Consider the following 18,598-nt stretch of genomic DNA (forward strand, 5'->3'; position numbering starts at 1 on the left):
ATGCGATCCGTCCCGTGATCTCTTGTCTGCTTCCTTAGCTCCTTAGTAATCTCCCAGCTCTCATTGCTAAGTGTTTGTTTTTAACGAGGCCTTATCCATGGACAGAAGCCAGCACAAGCCTCGCCAGCACTCTTTCCTATGACGTTCAGAGCTGGTCATCAGTAATGGACTATATCTGGTACACTATCCTTTGCAGGTCGCTGCTAATACGGTCACATTTTTCTCAGCCTGTCCTCCCCCACTCTCCTCAGAAGGGCTCTCGGAGGCCCCTTGAAGTCCTCCCTCTCGAGGACAGGGGGGCAGGGGAGTAGATGCGTGATACTCCCTTCCTGGCAACAGTTCATTCCCAGACTCTTTCCCAAGCTTTTCCGTTCCACGGTCTATAAACTGTGGTCCTGGTTTTAGGTTCCTAAGAGTCATGGAGTCAACTGCTGCCTGTTTCCTCAGAAAATTCTGTGCCCAGGAATTTGACTCACAGTCACCTGGTCTGTAGCATCCACACTGCTGGCAATTCCACCAGACCAGAGGCAGGAAAGATGCGATTTTAACGTCCCATTACACTTAGCACTGACAAAAGTGACAAGATAAGGAGGTGGCTTGGTGCTGACTGTATGTAGTTCTAACTGGCACTTTAAAAACCACTAACCTTTCACTTTCTTAGAAAGTCCTCCAAACCATGAACCCTACTCAAAACTATTAGGTTCCAATATCCTCAACCATTGTTACCCATGTCCTAGAATCAGACACACAGGAGTCAGAAGATGAGGAATAGTTTTGCATTTGGGCAAAATGCCTTGTTCAAAATACAGAGCGTTTGTTCATTTTTCATCCAAAGAATATTTACTGAGCACCTGCTAAGGGACAGACTGTGTTCTATTTAAACTTCCGAATATTTAACTTTGAATCCACTTAGCCAGATGGCTAGGAAAAGTCCATGTGTAAGAAGGAACTTACGTACCAGGCTGAGCTTTCGAAACACCTGTTATTTCAGCATTACCTGAAAACGCATTGCTGTAATATCTAGACAGGGTCTGCATGATGTCCTTCGAGTGCTGGGTCCAGGGAGCAATCTTCCGGTAGGTCTTCACTCGATGGACAAGCTGAGAACCACCATACTGAAGGGATAAGGTGTCCCCGTGGTCCTCATAGAGCTCCTCAAATAACCTAACAAGCAAAAGGAGAATTCCCGTTCACGAGCTTTCGCAGGATGATTGCCCTGTTCTTCACTCGGCCCGTGCTCAAACCCCTTCTCTTACTTTTGGGTTCTTCTAAGCCTTGCCATTCAAGTAGAATCTTCAACTTCTTGAAGACAAATGCAAATGAAAAATGCTTTATACTTGATCATATTCCCATGGGCACCAGTCCCAGGAAACTCTCAACAGGAAGCCAGAGCCCCAGAACATGGCCCACCAGAGCCAGGTCCTGCTGTTTCTATCAGTTCTAACTTTCGGCCAACTCACGGCCAATGAGTCCATCTCAGCGCATAACAGTTAGACAGAGAGGACCTGCCCAAGTGGGTTTCCAAGGCTGTAAATCTTTACAAGAGTAGAAAGCTTCATCTTTCTCCTAAGGAGTGGGCAGTTTTACTACTGGCCTGGGCTCCTGGGTTACATGTGGACGTGCTAATCACAAGGTCAGCAGAGAGATGCAGCGTTCCACCCCCGTAAGCAGTTCCCATCTTGGAAACCCACAAGGGCAGTTCCACCCCGTCCTACAGGGTCACTATGAATCCACTCGATGGTAGTGAGTAGGGAACTCTGCTGGTTGCCAGAGAAAATTGACCCCCATGACAGAATTTTCTGTTCTCTCGGAATTGACAGCATGCTCTACTCACAGGTAGATAATCATCATCCTACTCAGAAATGTGTTTGAGATGTTAGCAACCTGTGCTTTTTCAAGTGTCTGCTGAGAGAACAGGAGCATCCAGGTTTGACCCCCTGCTGAGAGTGTGCCTTCTCAGCCCAGATAGAATGAATCAGGATCTACAGCTTAAATGAGGCTTAGAGATTCCCCCGGGTGTTCTTATATGTACATAGTAATCAACAGGGGAGTTTGTGGGCTGTAGATTCGGATTTCATCTGTCCCCGGGGTAGAGAGGCAAACTCTCAGCAGGGGCTCAAGCCTGACTAAACTAGTTGGGATCCCTGCCTGCCACACTGGGGTCTAGTCATTTGGCAACTGATGGCTTTCCTAGCTCAAGCCTTTGTGAAGTCCCCAGACCAGCAGCTGTCAGCATTGTATTTTCAAGAAATTGTACCTCACTCAAGGTCATGGATCCAACAGAGTGAAGAAACAGCAATCCGCTCTTCATAAACTACCTTCTAGGAGTTTTACATTTGTAATTCAAAATTGTATGGAGCACATAATGAATATTGCATTTAACAAGACAAAAACCCAAGCACTGAGTTCTACTAAGCACTTTGAGAAAACATCCCAGCCCAGTCCAGATCAAGTCCGTAACTCCCATATTAGCCCATATGTCCAATGCCAATCTATAAAGTCCTCATCAGAACTCACAAAACACATGCAATGATGCTGAATGCAGGAGTATCACAGGCCAGTAGGTGGAAAGTCTTTGGATCCAGTGGCGTTGTAAGCATCTCAGCGCTGGCAGGGGTCTCTCTGTGGCTTCTCCAGCTGCATCAGGGTAGGCACACGTGGCTTCTCCAACTAAGGGCATTGTTCCATGTGTCCTGTCAGCTGCAATGTCTCCCAGGGAGTAGCAGAGAGAGAGGTGTCTCCCGCCTCCCAGCAGGAAGTACCGGATTTCCCAGAATTCCAAAGCACTTTGAATGTATCCAGAAAAGGTGTTTATTGGCAACACACACACACACACACACAAACACACACACACGCCACAGTCTTATAGAAATCTGTACTGCAGAGTTCATTTGCATAATGTCTTCTAGCAACATCTGGGTTTGAAAGAACTGAGAGTAGAAGCGTGATGTGCTCAACATTCTCACGACTAACCACGTTTGCTCGCTGCCACTGCCAATGACAGGGCCGAAACTAAGGCTCACCTCACTGCGTCTGTATCGAACTGGAGGCTAGGCTTGTCCATCAATCCCAGGGAATACAGCTGATAGGCCAGGGCACACTTCCCCACCATAAACTGCGCTGTGTTGGTGCGATCCAAACAGTCCACGCAGTTGGTTCGAAGAACTCCAGTCTGTGGGTAAACACCATCACACTGTAGATTAGTTATGGTACTAATAATACTAGCAACTAATTGTTACTTTGCTAATAATCATACTCAATAACTACAACTGCTGCCACTGTTTTCTTCAGATCTGGCTTCTTTAAGAAACAGAAGAAAGACTAGGGAAGTGGTGGCAGTAATTTCTGAACACATCTTAATTAGTTCATCTACTATAAAGTTAAAGGCCAAAGCATGAAGAACAACTTCTTAGTTAATTCAAGGTCATTTTGGCTGCTCATATGACCACACTCCAACAGCATCATTAACCCTTCCAGTCGATATATGAAAATGTATTTAGTTTTATGGAGATAAAATCAGTAGTTAACATTCCCCACATAAATCAATTAATCAAATGTGCTCCCCCTATCCCATATGTCTCCATTACTGTACAAACCAAATATTCAGTGGTTGAGATCCAATCAGCCTTAAAGCATAATTAATCTCTGTAGTGAATGTATCTCTCTAGATGATTGCTGTCAGAAAACATTATGCCCTGTGGATAAAGATTCTATTAATTATCAAGACAATATTTCCTATACCTGTAGGCGACCAGTGGGAATCACACATCCTCCTAGTTCATTCCACCTGTGATTAGAAATAGATGCGTTAGAAAAAATTTATTGGCATGTTCTCTAGCCTGTTTTTTGGTTAAGAATTCTGGGAGTAAAGTAAGAGAGCAGACTACACTTCAAGAAATCAACTGATTCTGCTTGTTATTGGTTCTTGTTATGCCAATTCCAACCCACGTCCACCCCGCATGTGATCCATACAGGGCTGCAAGCTAGTTTATCCGTTGGACTCCCTGGTAATAACTTGGCTTTCCACCCCACATATACTGAGTCAGGATGCACATTTTAACAAGATGCCCCATGATTGTTATGTATAAGGAGGGATACACCAGAATGTACTCAAAATCGAGAATATTTAGGAGAAATAGAAATGGGAAACACAGGGAAGAAGTGGGATAAGGGGTGTTACATTGTGGAGATTGCAATTAATGACATGAGACAAAATGTGTATGAGCCATTGAATAGAAAACTGACGTGCTCTGTAAACCTTCACCCAATTCGCAAATGTTAAAAAATCAAAGCGAGAACGTACACAAAAGAACCACCTGGGGAGCTTGTTAAAATACACTCTGATTCACTATCTGGAGTCCCAAGGAAAGTCTCAGCAGGAGGGTGAACCAGAAAGGAAGCGGTTCAAAGGCCTGACTCCATAAGGTTTTCAAGGCGGGGACCCCTTGGAGCAGATCATCAGGTGCTCCTGCTGAGTCCCCTCTGGGTGGGTAGTCAAGCATTTAACTGTCTTCACCACTCGGGACTTTTGATTCTGTCCCTTCAGAGGAAGGTGATCCGCGCCCCCCCCCCTTAAAGAGAGCCCAGGAAAGAAGCAACATCACGTGCTCCCGTGCCCCCCACTCTGGGATTTTGTCACCCAAATCCAACCAAAGTCCTTGCTTTAGTTTCTGCTCATTGCCTACTTGGGCTCTGTCGGTAAGAATGGCAACTGTGGTGGATCTTCCACATTGAACCTTAGTCTTTGCTCTCAGTACTGGGTTTCCCACCACCTCCAGCTTTGCATCGCAAGGCCGCTGTTCACAGCACTGTGCTGGGTTTTTATGGAGCGGCTCCTCCAGACTATTCCTGCAATCCGTGTGCTTAGGAACAGGTGGGCAGGTGTTGTGTAAGCTGGCAAGTGTTATACAATGCTATTTTAATTTCTTAAAATAAGATGCCCTGAAATATAAATGACAATAAATGCAAACTATAACATGAGGATTACTACTGGAGACCTCACGGCGACACTAGCAGGGTTTTTACCACTGCCCTACATTACGGGAACTGAACATGAAATGTTGGACATCTATGAAAATTGGATTCTTGAAAGATGAATGAAACATGCATCCTTGACCCGAGGAAGCCCCCAAAGTGGGCATGAAGAAAGATCTGTGAACAAATTACTATTAGACATGATAAATATTTTCATAAAAAATATTCATCATTCATCTGTGAGGAGAGTTCCTGTTCCTATTTAATAGTGGAAAACAGAATTCACTGCATACAATTTTACAGAAATATTTTTGTAATGTTCCTTCTGTGAAGGCAGAGAAAAAGTTTCCATGGCTTCTATCTCCAGGTAGACGACCACGAAGGGAATTCTCGTGCTTACAGTAAACATTCACTGCTAAACATAAGTGGTTCACCTCCCCAAAGAACTACACAAGTCCTCCTTCAAGGAGAAGGACAACCCACTCACAGTTACATTAGTTTTTATCCTCAGAGGCAACATGCTTACTTTACGTAATGCATATTTAGACACACACATTTCTGTGTACGCCATACATACTTTTCATCTGGCCGTAAAATGCTACAGTAGGAATCCGGGCGGTTGACAAAGAACCCTGTTTTCTTCACCACACTTTCTGCAATCACATTCAGCCGGTCGAGAACATTACACAGCTTGCTGAAGAGAGAAGATGAGAAATCCGGTTTATTTGCTTGTTCTATCTAAGCAAAATGAAGTCTTCAGGGATGGGAGTCAGGAATTTGGTTTCTAAAATCCACTACTGGTATTTAAGAGGAGCATGGTAATAATTGTTTTCTACAATATAAGGTTCAAGCAAGCAAGCACAAAGCATTTCTAATGTGATAGATATTGAGGACTTTTCATCTTGGCCCATTTCACCCCTGGAACAGCCTTTCCCAAAGCTCTTCGCTCGTCAGGGTGCAGTCAAGTCAGATGCATTCATGAGATTTGTAAGTGAGAAGAATACAAGGCACACTGTGAGTGGCAGGGGTTAAAAAAAGAATAAATTAACATGATCGGCACCAACCCATAAAAAAGCTTATACTCTAGCATGGTGTGTGTGTGTGTATGCACACTCATGCATGCGTGTGCAGGTATCTTAACTACACTGCAGAGGCTTCATGTGGCTCTTCTAGCCTATATCTCTAGCTCCCCCCAAACACCCTTTCTCTGCATGGGTCTGGTAAGAAGGTGAGAGAAGACCTGACAGGGGTCACCTGTGAGTAATTTTGAACAGGCTCTCCTAGAGTGGCTTCCTGCTGTGTATAAAATGAGCCCTCTGAGAAGCAGGAGGATGGAATCTCATTACCAGCAAGAGCTAGGTGTGGGTTGTGTCCTCTGGATGTGAGATCCCTGCACAGTGAACCTCCTGGGTCCAGCTGTGCCATCAGAGGGGCCAGAGCATGGCACAGAGTCCCGGGCTTCCCAACCCACAGAGCAAGTTAAGATGAGAGCTTTTGAGCAAAAGACCAGCTTGCAGAGTGGGGTGCCTCTGGACACTTAATTGGGGAAGCTGGACTTGTTGACCCACGGAAGTGGAGTTGCGTGACTTTGGGCTGAGGCTTACTGGAGAGGGGTGCCTCTGGGCACTTAACTGGGGAAGTCAGGCTTGCTGGCACATGGTAGTGGAGCTGACTGCCTTTGGGTTGAGGCTTGTAAAAGAGTAGCATGCTCCTTTGGGCATTTATGAGCAAACTTGAAACTTTGTAGTATGTCCGGTAAACTAGTATCCTGAACATTGCCCACTAGCATTATACCTTGTTAGCTTCTTTAATAAACCATTTAATCATGGATTTTGTCTGAGTTTTTGTGTTGCTATTGCAATGCGAGAGAGAAATGATCAAACAGTAGTTAAGGCAATGTATACACAAAATGATGAGGGGTAAAAAAAAAGCATGGTGACATAAGTACCAACCAATAAGGCAATATTTCAAAATATGAGACCTTAAAATAAACCTAGTACTTTTCAGTTGCATACGTGATAAGTGAGGAAAAAGGCATCACAGGGTGAATGGAAGAAGGTTCTTTGGAAGAGAAGAGTTTGGGATCGGACCTTGAAAGGCAAGGGTGGAAATCACTACCGCGAGGATAAGTAAGAGGAATAAAGGCCCGTTAGTAGTATGAAGGTTAGGTCTTCCAGAACAGAACAACCTGAGAATAGAGTAAAAGGTCTTATCTTCTGGCGCGAGCCAGGTGGCGAGACCTGCATATTACACTATGGAGTCTGGATTTACATAAACACCCGGGAGTCACTGCAGGCTCATCCACAAAATAAATGGGATCGTCTATCTGCAAGTGGTTTCCGAGAAAGTGGCTAAGCGATGAGACTGAAAGAAAGAGAAAACAGTGGGAACGGTGCCTCAACGTCCGGTAGAGGCGGAGAGGTCTTCTGCAATGACCTGGTGCTTCAGTAGAATTTGCAAATGGCCCAAGGGGAAGGCAAAATAGCTGGGGCAATCCACCTCAACAGTCCCGTTACATACCAGCAGCAAAACAGGCCCTCAGTGGGTTTGTGAAGGAAATGAAAAGTGTAGCATTCACTTTGCTACAGATACGCTCACTGCTATTTTACGATACAAGAAAGGGGAAAAACCATAAGTAGACAATATGACTATTCACCTTTTGGTGTACTTGGCCATATCCCAAGGGATATAAACGATAGTATGTTCAGGAGGCAAAAACTGGTTCAGGTAAGTCACAGCCGCTACGAGTTCTTCACTCAGGATTCTCTCATGTTTTCGTTTCTCGCGTTCCTTGGTTTCAAAACAAACAAGCAAACAAACATTTTGAGTCTTCCAGTCACTTCTGATACGGAGACCTGGTGGCATCCTGGCCATGCAAGGTTGGCTGTTTGAACTCGCCAGCCATCCGAGGGGCGCAAGCAGGGCTTTCTATGCCGGTAAAGAATTGGTCTCGTGAGACTCACAGGAGCAGCTCTATCCTGTCCTGGAGGGTCGCTGCTATGAGTTGGAATTGACTTGATGGCAGTGAGGGTTTTTTTTTTAATCACTTTCTTTTTCATATGGAATAGTTTTATTTTATTTTTGTTTGTGTTTTAAATCATTTTATTGGGGGCTCATACAATTCTTATCACAATCCATACATCCATACATTACGTCAAGCCTTAATATCAGCTCCTCTTTATCCCCCTCCCTCCCCACTCCACCTCCCTCATGGACCCTTGATAATTTATAAATTATTATTATGTTGTCATATCTTACACTGCCCAATGTCTCAGAAAAACATACTTATAAAGTATGTGCACGCACACACACACCAAGTCTTTAATATACTGAAATGAAACTGACCTACTAAAAATCATATAAATCCAATATACATGTATAGCGAATTGAAGTAAACAACTAATGAACCTGAAAGACCCGAGAATGGCAGGTTTTGTTCTGCCAGGAGCCTTAGGATGTCCAGCTCATCCACACCAGCCTCCGGCAAGCATTCCCCGGACTCCGGGGGCAGCAGAAACCCCTGCAGGGACGCTCCGTTCCAAGCAGCTGGGGCCAGGCAGACACGCCCTGGGGTTGCACAGAGAACTCGTAAACTGGCACTTTCAGAGGTTTTAAATCCGTGTCTCCGCAAAGCCCTGCAGTTGAGAGGCATTTGTGGAGCTAACCCTGGCCTTTGCCTGCTGAACCTCCTTAGACACCATACTGCCTCTCATTCAAGAGGGGCTAGCTTCTCAAATCATTGGTTCTGCCACACGGCCTTGGGCAAGGTTCTTAACTGCCCTATTCTTGGTTGTTGTTAGCGGCCTTTGAGTCAGTCTCCCATTCCCAGTGACCCCGTGCACAATGGGATCTGGCCATTGAGATCCATAAGGCTTTAACTGACTGATATTTTGGAAGTAGACCACCAGGCCTTTCTTCCTAATCTCTCTGCTCCGCTCCATAGCATAAAAATATGCCAGCAAGCTTCTACTATCAGGTGGGTGGTAGTTGTGGATGTGACACATTGGCCAAGCATTGAACATGGACCTCTGCCGTGGAAGGTGAGAATTTTACCACTGAGCCACCACTGTCCCCTTCACTTCTCTGGTTCACATCTACTCATCTGTGAAATGGGCTAACAAAATATCTTCCCTGGAGCATCTGTGTGAGGTTTATATGAGATGACGCATAGGAAGTTCTTATACATACAGCGCTCAGTAAAAAGCTCACTGTTTTCATCGTTACCCTGGGTCAGGCATTCACTCAGAACCAAACCTCAGCCAGTGACCCTGCGGTGGTGGTAGAGCATCGAGGGTGACATCAAAATGAATCTCTGCTGTTTTCAAGTATGATGATTACTCGACAGAATTTAATTAGATGACTATTGTAGAAATTTTTAAAGGGTACTGATGTTACACAGCTGAGCAAATCAAATGGATTTGGGCTTGGTTCAGAGAAGTGTTCAAACAACTCTGGATAAAAAAATGTTTCTAGTTTATTTTTCATATCTGAGAAAATGAAATTCCAGCAGCTGAAACTTTTTTAAAGGCACTTTAATTCAACTAGGGAAACAAAAAGGATTCTAATATAATGTTGGCATTCTTATTTCAAATCTGACATTGTACGGGCTGGAGAGGGGCGGCCATTTAATCAACCTGTGGACTAGAGAATCGACTTTGTGCATTGTCCACAGTGGGTTAGTGATAGTGGGCTGCGTAGAAGTGGACCTGCCTAAGGTCATAGATGCCTCCAGCAACCAGCTGAGAACTTCACATGTACAAGCGATCTGCCTACAGCTCCCCTCCAAAAGCTATCCGTGGCCCCCTGAGTGAGAAACCTCTAATGTACACCTTATTCAGGGTCCCTGGGCAACTTCCTCTTCAGTACTAATAGCAGCACTGAAGGTGTCTGAATTGCTGCAAAACTTCTCCAATGGGTGCGTTAGGGGTGTTCACAGCACAGGGTGAACAAGAAAAGAGACAGAGAAGCAGTTCACCTGATCAACTTCATGTGAGAAAATATAGGCTAAAAGTTGTGCTGTGTTATTCCATAAACACATGCGTTCTTTGACTCTTTAATCAGTTTCTTCCAGGCGAACTGAAATTTAAAAAGCTTCCCTACAAATTCAGGAGACAGGTGAGGCTACCTGCTCTCGTACAGATGTACAGGCTTGGAAACCCTGTACAGACAGGGTCGCCGTGACATCGCATCAGTACGCTGGCACTGAGTTTGCTTTGGGTTTATCTTATGAATAAATAGCCGATGACAAAAATGACAACTTCCCCCTATACCTAAACAGCAGCCTAATTCCCATGTCATGCTCTAGCTAATCTTTAGTTATCGCCATGTTTGTTTGCCTTTTATTGTAATGGAACCATGCGCAAGGCAGTTTCAAAACCCACTGAACTTGAACGTGACATTTTCAGAATAAATATAAACATGAAAAATTGGGGGAGCACTTTACAGTCACATGTATCAGATATGATTAGGTCAGGTGGACCTTACTTGTCAAAGTGACCCCTTTGCTCCTTAGCCCATTCGCCCAGTGCAACACGCCATGTGGTTTCTTGCCTACTGCTTCCATGGGTGCTGACTAGTGAGGAAAAGTTTGTCCAGACTACACGCACAATATAAGAAATACAAGGTTAAAAAAATACCAATAAAAAGATTTCCCATTGTGTTTGAATTTCATATCAAAAGTACACCATACCTTCACTAAATTCAAGATGATGATGGGAGAGCCAAACCTCTGAAGCATCTGGTCAAAGTGAAGGGCAGCCACGTGTGCAAACGGATCTGCCTGGTCCACTGAGGAGGTAGAGAGGATGAATGAATACCAGGTTGGAAATCAGCAAGCAGGAACAAAAGTAGTGTTAGGTTTTTTTTGTCTGTTTGTTTTGTCTTATGTCTTTAGATATAATACAATTCAACTGATCTTCAGTTACTCTTATTTATCATGTATTATGGAAACTGAGGGACTCTTAACCATTCTGGTGTGAAATACAAACCACGTAAGAACACCCAAAATTAAAGAAACCATTTAACATTATTGCATAAAAATTAAAAGTTTTCTGAAATTATCTATCAAAGCAGTGAAAGCTAACTCATTGGTGTGGTTTAACAATAGTTCATTCTCTCTAAAAGTGGGGAAAGAAGAGCTGTGACTACAAAGACTGCACCACATACAAGTGATGGGGGGCTTGGGCATCATGGTTGAAATGTCCTGAGACCAGGATAAGGGAACCGATCCTCTAACTTGTACATAGGAAGAGTAACTTCCTGCTGTGAAAGACATCACAGAAGCATCGCAGAGTATCTGCTCTGTCTCCACTTCATTGGCAACATCACCCTGAAAACAAACACACATTTAAAGTTATTATTTCATCTCTCTAAAAAATGCTTAATGGAAAAAATCAAGTAGACAATGAAACTATGATTCCCACCCTTAGACTTTTTTTTAAGGTGAATGTTAACCAACATTCAGTGTGCACATAAGTCAAACCATGAGCATGCAATAATGGAAGGTGGTTAAGAATAGCAGATCATTTGACAATATCCAACATCCATTTTTTGATAAAAACACTGAACAAAATAGCAATAGAAGGGAAATTCCTCAACATCAGAAAAGCCAGATATGAAAAACCAACAGGCAATATCACGATGCTCAATGGGGAAAAATGAGAAGCATTTTCACTGAAACTGGGACCAGACAAGCATGTCCCCTATCATCAGTTATTCGACATTGTGCTGCAAGTCTCGGCTAGAGTCATCAAACAACAAAAGGAAAGCAAGGAAATGCAAATAGGCAGAGGAGAAGTAAGACCATATATATGATCCTATATATAGAAAACCCAAAGGTCTCCACAAAAAGCCTACAGGAAAGAATCAAGGGATTTGGCAAGGTAGCAGTGACAAAATTAACAACCAGAAATAGATCAGATTCCCGCAAACGAGCAAAGAGAGCTGCGGAAATGACATTAAGAAGACAATACCATTTACAATAGCCACACAAAAGATGAATATTAGGAATAAATCTAAAGAAACAAAAGAGCTATACAGAGAAAACTACAGAACTTCAAGAAACCGAAAACGACCGACATAAATGGAAGGATACCCCATGGTCATGGACAGGCAGACAACATTTAGATAATGTCATTATTATCTAGAACAATCTGCAGATAAAACACAATCCAAATCCCAAATATATTCTTTAAGGAAATGGAAAAGCCAATTTCATATGGGTAGGCAAAAAACCTAGGATAAGCAAAGAACTTCTTAAAAAGAAGACCCAAGTCAGAGGCCTGGGACTGCCTGCCCGACACACCTCTGCACAGTCACAGTAGTCAAACAGCTGGTCCTGGTGCAATGAGATAGAGAGACCGATGGATCCGAACAGGAAATCCAGACGAAAACGCATCAGCCCGCAGGAAACTAATCTTCAACAAAAGACCAAGAATGATCAAATTGGACAAAGACCGCTTTCTTCAACAAATGGTGTTGGACAAACTGGATTTCCATATGCAGAAGAATGAAGCAAGACCCATATCTCTCCCCAGGCACAAAAAATGAACTCAAGTTGGATTCAGGATTATCAATGAGAAAACTGGAACAAACTTAAGGCAAAATAGATGAATGGGACATGTTGAAAATACATCATTTATGCACATCAAAAGAGTAAAATGAAAGCTCACAGACTGGAAAAAATTTCACCAACACAGTAACTAGGGTCTAATTACCAAAATTCACAGAACTCTACAACAGTTCAATAAGAAAATAGCAAACAACCCAATTAAGTGGACAAAGGACATAAACAGATAGTTTACCAAAAATGAAATACAGATGGCTAACAAACACATGAAAAAAGGCTGACGATCACTAGCCATCCAGGTGGTGCTCATTAAAACCACAGTGAGGTGCCTCCTTACACCCACAATGCTAGCTCAGTTCAAAAAACCAGACAACAACAAATGCTGGCGAGGTTGTAGACTTGCACTCATCTACACTCTTAGTGGCCTTGTAAATACATGCAATCACTATGAAAATGATATGGCGATACTTAAAGCAACTGAGAATTGAAATCCCATACCATCCAGCAATATAACTCTTAGCCATATACCATAAAGAAACGAGACAAACATGAGTGGATATATGCTCGCCCATGTTTATAGCAGCTCCCAAGAAACCGGAGGTTTCCCAAATGCCCCGCAATGGAAGAATGGGTAAAGCAACCATGGTCCATACACACAACGAGATACTCCGCATCCCTAAAAACAGTGAGGAAACACCACATGACGGGGAAGGACTTGGAAGTCATGATGCTGAGTGACGTTAGTCAATCACAAAAGAGCAAATATTGTATGTGTATGAGTCCACAACTCTAAGGAGAAACACCAATTAAACAAATTTCAGAGGCCACTTCCCAAACAAAGGGGTAGAAAGTCTACCTAGCGGACATGAACCATATATCACCCCTCTTATATGCACTTCCTAAGAACCACCTGCAAAGAAGAAACCTCACATCCTCTGGGGTCCCTCCTTCAGGAAGGGGGGAAGGAAAGACCATCCACTTGGAGCCATACAGTACTGAGACAAGGCCGCGACAACTCCAGACACTCCGCAGGATGGAGGGGGACCCTCACAGGAAAACAAAGTAAAACCGGGGGCGGGCACCCACATGCCAGAGGAGGCGTGATACTTCTGTTGGTGGATATGGTGGGTAAATGAAAAGGAGCAACCTCACATCTGGAAGGGATACCAGACAATGATTGTAAGGAACCAAAGAGGAGAATAAACCTGGTTTTCTGTTCCTGGGTCGACACTTTGAATAAGTTTCTACCCAACTCCTGATGAACCACACCGTGGCCTATGCACTTTGATGACCTTAGATGCTGGCCTTACAGGGAACATGGCATCCCCCAAGGGCCACACCAGAAGGACTCAATGTGGAAGCCTGACTGAACAAACTGGGCCCTACCTCAAAACTACCTGTAACCCTTCGACTTAGGAGTGAAAGTCCCTGATGGGAGAGAAGGCAAAAGATGGACAACCCAAGACTGGTGAAATGAACCACCATATATTTAGCATCTCAATGCCCCACTTACATTAATACAACAGGTTTTAATCTGATAGGCAAGGATCTGCTCTTGTAAGGAATGTTACAGAAAAATTTCCCCTAGCACCAACCCCCAAGCTCCATGTAAACAGAGCCCAATCATTTAAGAACTCAATCTGTACAAAGCAACAACTCATGGACTGTAAAATTCCTCTTCTCGGCCGTCTCTTAAATTCTATGCCATTGGATAAACTATTGATGTTATCAATGCAATAGCCTTATACCCCAAGCGGATGATTGACAGGGTTTTTCCTTTGTTTTGTATGGAGGGGGGTTGTTTATTTGTTTGGGGTTTTTTGTTGTTTTGTTCATAAAATGATAATATAATGGCTAAAATTACCTAGAGTCATCCACAACCCCTGGACAAGCAGATGGATTCTGGACTTCCATTTAATTCCAGCCCCAATCTAAGAACAGAGTTCTTACAACATGGCCCTGCTCAATATTAACCTTCATGAAGAGATCACTGAAGATTAAGGTGCTAAAGTGTGGTGAAGAAAGGAAATGGTGCCCAGTTTTCAATTGGAATGGTATCTGGGGTCTTAAAGGTTTGCTCTGACACGAACAGTCATCTAAGCGAAGGGTCAACGAAGTCCACATGGAAGAAGCGCACCAGCCTGTGTGATCCAAAGACAATGATAAGAAAATCCAAATAGGATGAAGGAGAAAGTATCAGAGCTTAAATTGTAGAATCCTATGGAGGCAGTGGGAACCCAACACCCATTTATAGAGTGTCCACTCAGATTAAGCCTCTGGCACATCCCCTCTGGCCACAGGTGAGGGACTTGAACAGCTTTGCTGCCAGACAAAAAATACTGTAAACTTGATTATGGCAGATAGAACTGTGGTATAATATGATAGTCACTTGACCTCCCTCTTGACCCAACCTAACTTTACTCTAGGCTTAGATATTTCTCGCTTGTTCCATAACAGAAATTTCTTCTCTGGCTTTTTTTATAATTTGCTGGTAGTGTTTTCTTTCTTAGTCGATTATTTTATCTTTTTAATTGTTTATGTTAGGTATCCTAGTTTATGAGGCACAGGAGTGGATGCATAGAGATCATAGCAGATGAAAGGTTTATCAGGATGGAAATGGGTGGGTGGGAGGGGAATTGGGAAGCAAATAATGAATGTGGGAGGGAGCACTAGAACTAATTATGATGATGTATATACAACTCTTTTTAAAAGCAACTTAACTATGGAAATGTATGATATGCGAATTTTATATCAATAAAACTTTTTTAAAGGAATAGGAAATCATAGTTGAGGGATGTGAATATCGTTATTAGTCAGAGAGCACTGTAAAGTCAGTTATAACAGATGTCCTTGGTTAAAATGTAATAGCTTCTCATTTGATCTCCCTTTTGATTCATTTAAACCTGATTCAGTTTAAATTTTAAAAAAGAAAGAAAGTGAAGGGGAAATACACAGGGATCAAGCCCCCGGTGAATCCCCTGACCCTGGGCCAAGGATGCGAACTGCCCTGCTGCCATGCACAGTGCAGTGGAAAATGGATTGTTGCAGATGCAGTTAGGTTAATCTTTAGCACACTGTCATTTGCTCTTCCTCATGATTCATATTTAGATGATTTAGTTTTTAATGTTTTCTAATTTTTAAGCCATGTGGCTCTATGCCCAGTTCATCCTTTTTTTAAAAATCATTTTATTGAGGGCTCATACAACTCTTATCACAATCCATCCATCCATTGTGTCAAGCACATTTGTACATTTGTTGCCATCATCATTCTCAAAACATTTGCTTTCTACTTGAGCCCTTAATATTTGCTCCTTATTTTCCCCCTTCCTTCCCACTCCCCACTCCCTCAAGAACCCTTGATCATTTATAAATTATTATTTTGTCATATCTTACACTGTCCAACGTCTTCCTTCACCCTTGCTCTACTTTTTCATTTTTCTACTTTCTTTTCAATTAAGGTTTTTGTTATTGTTGTTAGTTTTTAGGTTTTTGTTTGCGCTTTAAGTTTTTCCTGTATGTGAAATCCAGGATAGGTAAATCTATGAAGGCAGTAACTGGACCACTGGTTCTTTGGGGATATGGCAAGGGAGGTTAGGGAAACGGGAGCTAGTAACAGTGAGTAAGAGAGAGAAGACAATGTTCTAAACCTGTGCTGATGATGATACAACTTTTCCTGATGTGACTGGGCCACTGAATTGCATGATAGATGAATCACATGGCAATGTGGGGGTAGGGAATAGCAGAGAATGGACTAGTGCACGTGGTACAAGTAATACAAGAGAACCAATTGAGCGGTACAAGTGGTGGAGTGGTGGTGGTGAAGTGCCATCAACCAGGTTGGACTTGGGGATCGGATGGACAAAAGGACGTGGAGGAAGAGAAAAACATACAAATATATGAAATCATATAGCAGGCGAGAAAGGCCAGCCGAACAGCAAACTTTAATTCTGAAAATCAAGCGGAAAGAACAACAGCAGCAAAAATGAGTCAAGTAAAACCTGATGAGCATGAAAAATCAAGAAGCGAGAAAGGGAGGATTGGGTGTTGGAAATAGCTTTCCTTATAAAGGTACATAACGATATGAGAAAGAACCATTCAGAATGATTAGTAACCTTTCTGTTGGCTATCCTCAAGATACTCAAAAACAATATAGCTGCAGAGTTCGAATACTCTTCTGAAAGTATCAGTTATAAATGTTCTCAAATATTAAGGAAAATTTTACTATTTCCACGCAGAATCACAACCCAATGGGGGACTCAATCTGTCGACTCGATCACAGACAGCCAAGACAATCAGAGAGGATGATGGACTGACAGCAGGGTGAATGGATTTTTGTTGCCATTTCTAAGGACGGAGCAGAGGTCATGTGTCCTGAGAGAAGCTGAAGAAGGGCGAGGAAGCCCAAGGGTCTCCAGTGCCTTGTCCTTTCTTTTATCCTCATCTGCGGATCCAGGACTTGCTTCCAACGAGTGCTGCCCACCACTTAGTCCTCGGTGGAGGGGGTTGCTGTTTTCATCTCTACATTAAATAGGTGCGATAACTCCCCGTATATTACAGAAACAGCGCATCCTCCAAAACCTTAGACGTTTCATAACTCCCTACAGCATTACATCATTTTCTCAGATAACTGACTTCTCAAACCATCTGTATATTAATTATATTTCCCACAAGTTTCAGATGCCCTGGAAAATTCATTATTCTCTTGATAATGTCTAAAATTCATGTATGTCAAGGAAGATATATATATATATATCTTTGTATTTACTTAGCATATAATCTACATACAGCTATATATATATGCTAGTGTTCAAGAATAAGATGCCAGACTTGTTTTTTTTTTCTTAAAAAGTTCTATTCTAAATCTAAACACATAGATTTGTTTTACTTTTGAATAATTAGCATACAGCTTCTTAATTTTTTTCATTTTAGACCTTGAATATGTCTTGTTGCTTTTTATCTTACCTCACAGTTGGCGCCTCTCTTTAGGAACCGGGTCCCAGCAAACTTGCTGGATCTTCGTGCCATGAGGGTGACGTACACTGGCCGTCCATAGATCAAGAGCTCTTAGGAAGCAGGTTAAAGTCCTTGAGCACTCATGCTGTTGAGTACATATGTAAATACATCTTGTCTCACAGTTGAAAGTCAAAATTGAAACCCACGGCCATCAAGTCAATTCCAAATACAGTGATCCCATCCAGGGCTTAGGGACTGTAAAACTTAATAGGAACAGACAGACTCATCTTTCTCCAGAGGAGCAGCTGGTGGTTATGAACAGCTGGCCTTGGGCTAGCAGCCCAACGATGACCCAACAGTACCCACAGGTTAGAGAGCAACTAAAAGTTCCACCCAAGAATGGAACAGTAATGGAACTGGCTCCTTTTCAGAATCACACAGGTATGAGGGCAACAACTGGCCCTGCCTGAGGGCTGGTTCCTATGAATGTCACGGGGAATAGTAAACAGGTGCGGGGTAACCAGTCTGGGGAGGGGGTGTGTGAGAAGCCGGTACTTCCTTGGAGCCAAGTAGAGGATGTGAACACTTCAAAAGGCCTTTTGCAGATCGACCCGGAGCAGAACATGGCTTGATTTATTGGCTGCTGCTTCCCCACACAACAGTTGTCGATTAAGTAAAGTGACGCCCTGAGCCACTTCAGCGTTCCTCTCTGCTAATCAGCATGTTGTCTACGGTGTCGTGGTCATTGCCCTGCTGTGTAATCCAGACTGAAGGCTGTCGTCTGCCTGGTGGCTCTAGTGCTCTTCACTAGGGGCAAAGAAAGCAGTCCAAACAGAAACAACTGAAAGCCAAGTGAATTACCGTGCACTGCCTGGTAAATACAGCCCCCTCGTTATGACCGTATTTAACTTCCCAGCCTCAGTGTCAACTTGTAGAAAATGGAGGAAGCACTTGCTGAGAGGGGGAGGGAACTCAATGGGAGCCCCATCTCTCTCCCCCAGCCTATGTAGAACTCCGGCTGCGGTAAATGTTCACGAAATAGCCATTAATAGTGTCATCACACAGACTTCTGGACTTCGTCAGGTGCTTGGTAAGGTGAAGAGT

The 18,598-nt window shown here is 43.2% G+C and overlaps 1 protein-coding gene across 1 annotated transcript in view; it reads right to left on the reverse strand.

Moving 5' to 3' along the window:
• Positions 1-18,598, reverse strand: part of FIG4 (FIG4 phosphoinositide 5-phosphatase) — a 129,949-nt gene that overhangs the window by 60,043 nt on the left and 51,308 nt on the right. Inside the window, exons 8-15 of the mRNA XM_075554682.1 lie at positions 17,504-17,604; positions 11,140-11,302; positions 10,664-10,761; positions 7,631-7,764; positions 5,552-5,668; positions 3,742-3,787; positions 3,024-3,172; positions 998-1,164 (exon numbers count right to left, since the gene is read on the reverse strand). Coding sequence (XP_075410797.1) covers positions 998-1,164; positions 3,024-3,172; positions 3,742-3,787; positions 5,552-5,668; positions 7,631-7,764; positions 10,664-10,761; positions 11,140-11,302; positions 17,504-17,604 — 975 coding nt within the window. The remainder of the gene's footprint in view (positions 1-997; positions 1,165-3,023; positions 3,173-3,741; positions 3,788-5,551; positions 5,669-7,630; positions 7,765-10,663; positions 10,762-11,139; positions 11,303-17,503; positions 17,605-18,598) is intronic.

The sequence above is a fragment of the Tenrec ecaudatus genome, chromosome 7 (assembly GCF_050624435.1).
Source record: "Tenrec ecaudatus isolate mTenEca1 chromosome 7, mTenEca1.hap1, whole genome shotgun sequence".
NCBI classification, from domain to species: Eukaryota; Metazoa; Chordata; class Mammalia; order Afrosoricida; family Tenrecidae; genus Tenrec; species Tenrec ecaudatus.